The following is a 9168-nucleotide window of genomic DNA, read 5'->3' as shown; positions in this document are numbered from 1 at the left end:
AGCCGCCGCTCGCCATCCGCGCCAGGCAGAGCTCCCTCCTGGAGGAAGGGCTCGCCATGCACTGCCCGGACCCCTGGCTGGCTGCGAGTCAATGTGGAAAGAATTAAGCTCAGAACAGCGTTTCCTCCTACTGCCCCGACTCTGCTTAATACGCGGCGACAAAAAGGCGAGCGCCCTTTGAAAATAGCTTTAGACGTTTAAATAAAAGCTAATCTCCAGGGACATCCTTTCCTAGCGTGGAAGGCGTCCTGCAGGTCGCATAACACAATGTACAACAAAACGCAATGCCTGCCTTGTTTAAGCACAGGAAAAAAAAAAAAAAAAACAAAACAACAAAAAACAAACAAGCCAACCAAAACCCCAACAAAACAACATCAAAACAAGTAAAGAAAAGAGAAATCCCCTCAAATTCACGGCTTCTCCATCTTGCTCCTCAGCGATGCCTATTTTGCATCTGCTAGGAGGTTTTACACTGGATGGCTGAGGCGAGGAGAAGGAAATATTGACTCTAACGCAGAGCGTTGCTTGAACGTATTCGTATTGCTTGGTTCAGAGCTGCACCCAGCTGCACAGGGGACGGCAGCAGCGCAGGGAAGAACTCCTACTCCCAGCCTCGCAGGGACGATCGCAACGATGAAAAAAGTTGCACGCCTATTGATCTTCCGCCGACATAGTACGGGCAAGTTCTAGCCAATTACTTAAGAAGCCTCCACTAATTGCGAATCAAAGGGACTAGCTCGCAAGAGATGGAGCCGAGGTTTGGACTGACATGTCGCACATGCAGAGCGCAGGTAAAGCGTGTCGCTCACTGGGAGTGGGGAGTGTGCACAGAGCAGAGGCCAGTGCTAGGGAGGCTTGTTCCGCGGCACTGCCCGGAGGGAGCCTGCCTTCTGCCGTGCGCAGCCCTGTTCCACGGGGGTATGTGGGGCTTGAAAACCTGCTGCAGGCTGCCAATTCCACTTCCAAAGTATTTTGCTGGGGACTACGCTGTAAAATAAAATCGTCTCTTAAACGACAGAATGTCATATGCCCCTTGTTCCCCCTACCGCCCAGGTACGAGGGCAAGGGGATGCTTTCGGATTTTTTTCTGGTGCATTATATGACTAAAACCCCCTCCTCGGTTCCTCTAGCGAAGAAACTCGGGAATACGTTGTGCCCGGAATCACGTCTAGTATTTAGCAAAGCAAAACCAAAAAATTAACCCGCTTTCATAGAATGCCATTAGGCTGCTTGTACCCAGCGCGGTCAGCCGCCCAGTGACGGCCTGCAAAGGGCCTGTTGAGCAGCAGCGCTGCAGGTAGGGCTCGGCAGATGGGGGCACGGCAGGTGGCTGCGGCGCAGCGGGGGATCTCGCACCTCCCGCCGCACACGTTACAGGCGGCGGCGCCAGGCGCGACCCCGGCCCTGCGCCCGACCCCCTGCTCTCGACTGCTGCCCTCTGCGGCTCCCCTCGCCCCGGTGCGGGGTGCGGTGCCGGTCCTCGCGGCCTCGCTCCGGCGGCTCGGGCCGTCGGGAGTCACAACCCGCCGTTTGTAGTTAATTGCGGCCGCGATCGCCGCAGTCCGGAGCGGAGAGTGGTGGGGGGGGGGGGGGGGGGGGGAATGGGGGGGTGGAGGGGGTTTACCTCCCCGCGCGCTGACTGGCACGCGCCCCGAGCCCCGGCGCCGGCACCTCCGCCGCAGCCTGATTGGCTGTCGGGCCGCTCCGGGCCGCTCCGCCCGCGCCCTCATTGGGCGAGCGCCGCCGCCAGCGGTACTTCAAAGCGGGCGCTGCCCGCACTTAGGCAGAGTTTAGCCCCGCCGAGCTGGAGTGTCCTCAGCGCCGCCGGGCAGCGCGGGGCGCACACCGAGCGCCGTCCCCCTCCGCCCCGCGCCCCTCTGCCCGGCCCAGCGACGTGCTATGGCTACGTCTATCCTCGGGGTAAGTCGGCTCCGCGCGCTGCCCTCCGGAACAGCCAGCCTACCAAAAACCAAACAAAACTGTTGCTGCCGCCGCCGCGCAGCGGCTGCCCCTCGGGCAAAGCGTGCTGGCCCGCGAGCGAGCGGTGATCCCGCCCGCCTCGGGGGATTTCGCTGCGGGTCTCCCATCGAGTCGTTGGGTCTGAAAACTCGCTTGGCCGGAGAGAAAACGGCCCTCCTTTCGTTTGTTATTTTCTTCTTCTTCTTTTTTTTCCTTTTTTTTTTTTTTTTTTTGACCCGAAGCCGCACGCTAAACGTCCAAAAATTTTCCCCACTAGCTAGGTTTCGCGATCGGCGCCGGTCGCAGGGCTCTGCGCCTTGCCCGCTTTCCTGCCGTCTCGGCTTTCCACCGCTCCTGTACAGGCCCCCAAGGAGACGCCGCATCCTGCTCCCAAGGGGTTTTCGGTTTATCGGGGGTGGGCTGCAGCAGCCCGGTGCTGCGCGGGGCGCCTGTCCCCAGCCGTCCTTTCTTGACACGCGTGTGGCCCGTCCCCGTCGGGATTCGCTTCCGATGTAAACCCCTCGGGCCCCGAAACGGGTCCCCGACGGAAAACGAGTTGTGGCGAGCGGGGCAGGGCCGGAGCCTGCCTCCAAAACTTTTCCGCGGTGTCCCTCGTCGTGGTGGGGTTCTGCCCGCGTCCGTGTGGGAGCCCGGCGTGGCGGCAGGGGTGAGGCTGACGGGCCGGCTTTGTCTCTCCCGCAGGAGGAGCCGAGATTTGGAACGACTCCCCTGGCCATGCTGGCCGCCACCTGCAACAAGATCGGCAACACGAGCCCCCTAACTACCCTCCCCGAGTCCAGCGCCTTCGCCAAAGGGGGCTTCCACCCCTGGAAACGCTCCACATCCAGCTGCAACCTGGGCTCCAGCCTCTCGGGCTTCACGGTGGCCACGAGCAGAGGCTCCAGCGGACTGGCCAGTGGCTCGGGCACCGCCAACAGCGCGTTCTGCCTAGCCTCCACCTCGCCCACCTCGTCGGCCTTCAGCAGCGATTACGGCGGCCTCTTCTCCAACTCGGCGGCGGCGGCGGCGGGCGTGTCTCCGCAGGAGCCCGGCGGGCAGTCGGCCTTCATCTCCAAAGTGCACAGCTCGGCAGCCGAGAGCCTCTACCCGCGGGTGGGCATGGCGCACCCCTACGAGTCCTGGTACAAGTCGGGCTTCCATTCCACGCTGTCGGCGGGCGAGGTGGCCAACGGGGCGGCCTCCTCCTGGTGGGACGTGCACACCAACCCGGGCTCCTGGCTGGAGGTGCAGAACCCGGCGGGGGGGCTGCAGAGCTCGCTGCACTCGGGCGCCCCCCAGGCCTCGCTGCACTCCCAGCTGGGCACCTACAACCCCGACTTCAGCTCCCTCACCCACTCCGCCTTCAGCTCCACCGGCCTGGGCTCCACGGCCGCCTCGCACCTACTCTCCACCAGCCAGCATCTGCTCACACAGGAGGGCTTCAAGCCCGTACTGCCCTCCTACACGGACTCCAGCGCGGCAGTGGCGGCGGCCAGCGCCATGATCTCGGGCGCCGCCGCTGCCGCCGCCGGGGGCGGCTCTGCCCGCTCCGCCCGCCGCTACTCGGGCCGCGCAACCTGCGACTGCCCCAACTGCCAGGAGGCCGAGCGGCTGGGGCCAGCCGGGGCCAGCCTGCGGCGGAAGGGGCTGCACAGCTGCCACATCCCCGGCTGCGGGAAGGTCTACGGCAAGACCTCGCACCTGAAGGCGCACCTGCGCTGGCACACGGGCGAGCGGCCCTTCGTCTGCAACTGGCTCTTCTGCGGGAAGCGCTTCACCCGCTCCGACGAGCTGCAGCGGCACCTGCGGACTCACACGGGCGAGAAGCGCTTTGCCTGCCCCGTCTGCAACAAGCGCTTCATGCGCAGCGACCACCTCAGCAAGCACATCAAAACGCACAACGGGGGCGGCGGTGGCAAAAAGGGCAGCGACAGCGACACGGACGCCAGCAACCTGGAGACGCCACGCTCCGAGTCCCCCGACCTCATCCTGCACGACGGGGTGGGCGCCGCCGCCCGCGGACCGGGCAAGGAACCTACCGCGGGGCCCGGCGACTCCTAGGGGCAGCGCCACCTGGCCCTGGCCCCGGTCCCTGTTCGGGAGCCCCTGGGGAGCCGCCCGGACTCTGCCCCGCGCCGGCCGGAGGGACGCGAGCCGCCCCTCGCCGCGGACGGTGCCTAGGGCCGCAGCGGAGCGGAGCGGACGGCGGGGCCGGAGAGGGGCGGCCCTTCTCCCCCGTCCCGCCTGGCCAATAGGTTCCAAGTGACACTTTCTTCCGTTCTCCTTTTCTCCTTCTGTTGGAAGGAAAGCATCCTGAGAGAGGCTTAAGGTGAGAAATCAAACTGCAAATCCGAGACGGCTCCTCTGTATCGCATAAACATCTGTATAAATAGGGTTAAAAAAAAAGAAGAAAAAAAAAAGATCGTGTTCGCTTATTTTTCTTGTAAATGTTGATCTGAAAGGGGTTGGGGAGGGGTTTCCTTTTTTTTTTTCTTGATTATTGGTGAATTCCTGAAATTCAGGGAGGTTTTGGGGGTTTTGGTTCCTTTTTTTTTTTTTTTCTAATTATTATTTTAAATTTCTGATGCACTTTGTGGAAGTCAGTATATATGTAAAAGATATTTAAAATGTTGAGTTAACATTTCACTCAAACACACGTAAGTTAAGGTCTCTTAAAGAAATTTAAATGCGTTTATCTGTATGGCAAAAAAAAATCTTGACATATTTTCATTTTGGTATTATTAAAGGACTCTGAACCATAGACTCATGGGTTTTGTTGTTCTTTGTGCCCCCTCCTCCTGCCTAGCCCTCGCCGGGGTCTGGTTTTTAGGGGGGACTCCTTTGCACAACTCCCTCCCTGTCCCCCTTCTAGTGACCGGGATTAACAACCGGCGGGTGCAGAGAGCTAGGAGTGGACGGAGCTGGCCGCCGAGCCAGCCCGCTCCGTGTCTCTTTTCAAACCGCCCCAGTTTTCGTTTTATGTTGGGGTTTGGTTGGTTTGTGGGTTTTTAAACGAATTTGAAGTACACCGCTCTCTGCCAGCCGGACCCAGGCCGAGCCCTCAGCGCCTTTAGCAGAAACCGGCCCCAAAACCCGAACTGTGCCGGGGAGCTATTTATTTAATTTAGAAAAAGCCTTCAACGCCACAAGGCTGTCGGGGCTGGGAGGTGGTCTCGGGGGAATAAATCGCCAGAGTCAATACTCCGGAAAAGACATTTCATGCCTAAATGAAAATCTTGTTAAATGTTATTAATTTTGACTTAGAGCACACAGCAGCCCCCTGTGCCTTGTATTCCCTTATTAGGGATTCATGTCTTATCAAATATCTAATTAATCTCCTAGACATCATTTGTTCTGGCCAACTTTATCTCAGCTGGTCCACGGGGAAAACTCCGAATATTCTCGGTGACAAAGCTCCCTTGAAGATCCTTTTAATTGTCCAAATTAACTGCACCAAATTTGCATGTCAAACGGTAAAGGGCAACCTGAGATAAAATGTAAACGTTTTAAAAGCCCCAAACTAAGCACTTGATTTGATAACTAGGCTTTTTAATGTTATGGAAGACAACTGCTCCTTTCCTTTTCAAAGACAGTTGATCTATGCAAATAGTGAATTGGAAATGCTTATGTCCCCATGCAGTCAAATGGTCCTTGCATGTTATTTGAATATCAGTGGCTCTGCTATTGAAAAGGTTCAAGGATGCTCTCTGACTTCTTTGTGATTACTCAGTGCAGCGTCTTATTCTGAAGAAAAAAACCTCGGGAATAATTAAAGGCTGGGCTAAGGCCTGGGAACACATTTGGGACAGGAATCTCATTTAGACAGGCTCTTTCAAAATAAGGCACAGTTAAATTGACCAGAAGGCAATTATTGAAATGAAAATTATTTTCACTCCCTTTGTCTCCTGACCACCAACCTAACAGCCACAGTATTTTTTTAAAGGCAAATTGTTAAATGAGATAATTGTGTTATTAAAAAATATATATATAAAGAGAGGGGAAGGAAACAGAAAGTTAATTTCATCTGCGCGGTACAGATTGGAGGAACATAAATATTTTACTCCTCCATAAAACCGGGAATGCAAATAACATCGGGAAACGGATTCTGCTGTCGGCCACCAACTGCAATAAAGACGTTGCGTTAAAGAAAAATACATCTGCCGTGAATACTAATAACCGCGTCCCACCTCCGCCTCACAAAAGCGGCCAGGCAGGGCCGGCGCCGCCTCTGCCCGGGGCGGCGGGACGGGGAGCAGGATCCCGCGGGCCGTTCCGCGGGTAGCCTCCCGGGAGAGGCACCTCGCTGCCAGCAGTACCCTCCCCGAGATAGAGCCGCGCCGGAATTCTTCCGGCCTAAAGCACCCCGGCAAGGTCCCGCCGGCTGCAGGGTGCGGGGAGGGGAGCGGGTGAAGAGACGTGCTGGGGCACGTAAACCACCGTCGGGGCATGGCTGCGCTCCCGCCCTCCCCTTCCCTCCCCGTCGGGCGCTGCCGGGGTTGCGGAGGAATGCACCGCGCGGGGTGCGGGGCAGAAGTCAGCTTTGTTTTCGATTTATAATAAAACACATCAAAGGACACCATCCAGGTCCAGTTTCTGCCAGGCCGGGGTTACAATTCTCAGCTCAATGATCAAGGACCTCTTTGCATTGCCTTTGCCCCTTCGGGTCAGAAAACGTCCATCACTTACAGACTCCCCAGAAACGAAGAAGGGAGCAGCTCTGGGCCGCAGAGCCGGTTCGTTTAACCAGGAAAATAGAAAGCATGTCACCTTTTTAAAAATAAATGACACCATTCTTTCGTACATGTTGGCGATAATTATATGGTCTGGGGAACTTCTACACAAAGAAAAACTAAAGAACAGGCGGTGTGAGAATCGGGGAGAAAATCTAATTTCACTCTTTGAATCCATAGTTCAGCAACGGGGAGACGCCAACCCGAGAGCAGAGGAACACCGGGAACGAGAGGTATGCCCTCCCGGGCGCCGGCTAGGAGAGAAGTAGAGGGCAGAGCCAGGCTCCCCACACCTCTGCCCCGCTCGCTGAGCAAAGGCGAGCCAGGGCGGATTCCACTCACATCTCGCCCCAGCTACAGCGTCCCGCTCCCACACCTCGCGGGCAGCAGCTTCACCCCTTCCACTCTAGCCCCTCAAAACGCAGCTAAAACCCGGCCAGCGACGGCAACACCAACCGACGGGAAAAGAGAAAACGCCCGGGGAAGTCACTTAGCAAACGCTGTCCGACCAGCAAGTCCCTGTTCGCAGGAAGCGTGTCCCCTGCCCCCCGCCGCGACTCTCAGCCCCGACGGCTCGTTTTACACTTAAAAGGTAACATTAATGGTTTTGTTCTAATGAGATAATATATAAACACCCGATCTCGTGCCCGGACAGTTTCTTAATTGCGTCTTTCAGCTCACATGGAAACTTTATCTGCGGGAGCTGTAATTTATTCGCAGCCATTATCTGCTCGCCGGGGCCCTCTCCCACCCCTCCGACACGCAGATGAAGGGAATCCAACGGGAAGCCCGCCCCTTCGGGTAATTGGTGCGCTAAGTGTTTATTTTAAGTGAGAATAATTTCGCTACAAATTCTCCTCAAGGAATAACATTCTTAACACATTAGAAACGACAAGACCCCCCCACCCTGCAACCCGCGAGTCGCGATCGCTCCCGGCCGTGCCCCAGCGCAGGCCGCACGGCGGCTGCTGGGCGCCACCTAGCGGCCCGTGCCGCCCCGAGCTCCGGGCGCTGGGCTCGGGGGCGCGGCCGGGCCCTGGGCCGAGCCGGGCCACAGGGAGAACCGGCGGCGGGAACGCCGGGGGGGACCTCGGCGGGTGGAGAGAGGGGAGTGCCGGAGCCGGACCCCCGTGAACGGGAGGGGGGAAAGCAAGGACATCACCGCATGAAGTCCTGTGGGGGACGGCGGGGGGGCCCGCGGCGGCACGGACCCACCTGAGGGGAGGCAGCGCGTTGGGCTCTGCTCGGCAGCTCCTCCGGGGTCGTCCTCGGGCGGGCGCAGCGCGATGAGAGGCAGCGCCCCGCCGCGGGGAGAGGGGTCACTGCTCCCCGTCCACCGCGCGGCCCCGCGGCCGCGGCCCACCCTGGGGTGCCGGGGCTTCGCGCCCGGCGGTGACCCGGCGGCGGTGCCTCGCCTTCTTGGCGCTGTTTTAACACAGACCTGCGGCAGCGCCTGTTCCCGAGATGCGGTAATTGCTACTTGGGTGGCAGGGCGCGGAGTCCTTGTCCGTTCCTTAGTACAAAGTAGGTTGCTAGAAAATTTGAAATTGCCTTTCAGCCTAAAGCTGCCTTACCTGAATGTCATAATTACAGTAATTATGTACATCCAAATTACATGCTAATTAAATTAGAATCAAATCGCTCTAAATCGAAATCAAATGAGGTAGTGAGAATTAATCAATGACAACATAAATAAAGAGCTTCCTTCAGGGATATTTATTGTAACGATCCACGCAGGAACCCGATCTGGAATCACCTGTTTATTTACCGGCGGAACAGTAATGACTCGCGGCTCAACGCTAATTGGAAACGATCGGTTCCGCGGGGCAGTAGAGCTGAAGGGCGGCTCGGGCACCCCTGGCCCTAGGACGGATGCCCGCGGCCGCCCGCCCCCCGGCTGAAACCGCGAGGGCCGCTCAACCTATCTGGCCCTGTCCCCTCAGCGCTGCCCGCTCGCCCCCAGGGAGCCGTCGGCCCGCCCTCAGCCCCAGCTGCTCCCGCTCCGACCGAGGGGAGCCCCGGGGCAGGGTTGCGCCGCCGGGCCCGGGCCCTTCCCGCCGAGCTGAGGGAGCCGCCTCACGGCTCCGCGGGCCCCGGCCTGGACAGAGGATTAACCCCATCTCGAGGCCTTGGAGACAGAAATTAGTAATAAAGAAACGGTTTTACCTTCATCTGTGAACCGACAGCACCTCCTACCGGGCCCCGCTGGCGCTGCCGAGCAGCCGGACGCGGCCGTCGAGCGTCCCGCGGCGGAATACCCGGTTGGGCCGGGCCGGGGCGGGGTACGGGGCGGGCCCAGCGCCGTGAGGGCCCGCACTGGGAACATCGTCCCACGACCCCACCCCTTCTGCTTTTAAGGCACCCAAGGGTGGTGAAGGAGCCCCGTCCTCCCACAGCCGGTTCGCTCCTCATACCGGTGCAGTGGCACAGGCTGGCCTGGGAAACGCAATGAACGCCTCCCTCCGAAGCTGCACCAACC

At 58.8% G+C, this 9168-nt stretch overlaps 1 protein-coding gene across 2 annotated transcripts; it reads left to right on the top strand.

Moving 5' to 3' along the window:
- Positions 1–1777: 1777 nt before the first annotated feature.
- SP9 (Sp9 transcription factor) lies at positions 1778–4151 on the top strand. 2 transcript variants are annotated; one of them, XM_062615856.1, is made up of 2 exons: positions 1778–1920; positions 2662–4151. In XM_062615856.1, exons 1-2 carry the CDS (start codon positions 1900–1902, stop codon positions 4018–4020), a joined length of 1380 nt encoding a protein of 459 aa, XP_062471840.1. In that variant the 5' UTR covers positions 1778–1899; the 3' UTR covers positions 4021–4151. The 2 variants fall into 2 exon arrangements, with proteins under 2 accessions (XP_062471840.1, XP_062471841.1); XM_062615857.1 differs by lacking the exon at positions 1778–1920 and adding an exon at positions 2160–2471.
- Positions 4152–9168: the final 5017 nt, after the last annotated feature.

Source organism: Pezoporus occidentalis, unplaced genomic scaffold (genome assembly GCF_034315485.1).
Source record: "Pezoporus occidentalis ecotype Australia unplaced genomic scaffold, CSIRO_AGI_Poc_V1 ctg184, whole genome shotgun sequence".
Classification (NCBI taxonomy): domain Eukaryota; kingdom Metazoa; phylum Chordata; class Aves; order Psittaciformes; family Psittacidae; genus Pezoporus; species Pezoporus occidentalis.
This window is presented reverse-complemented; position numbering and strand designations above follow the sequence as displayed.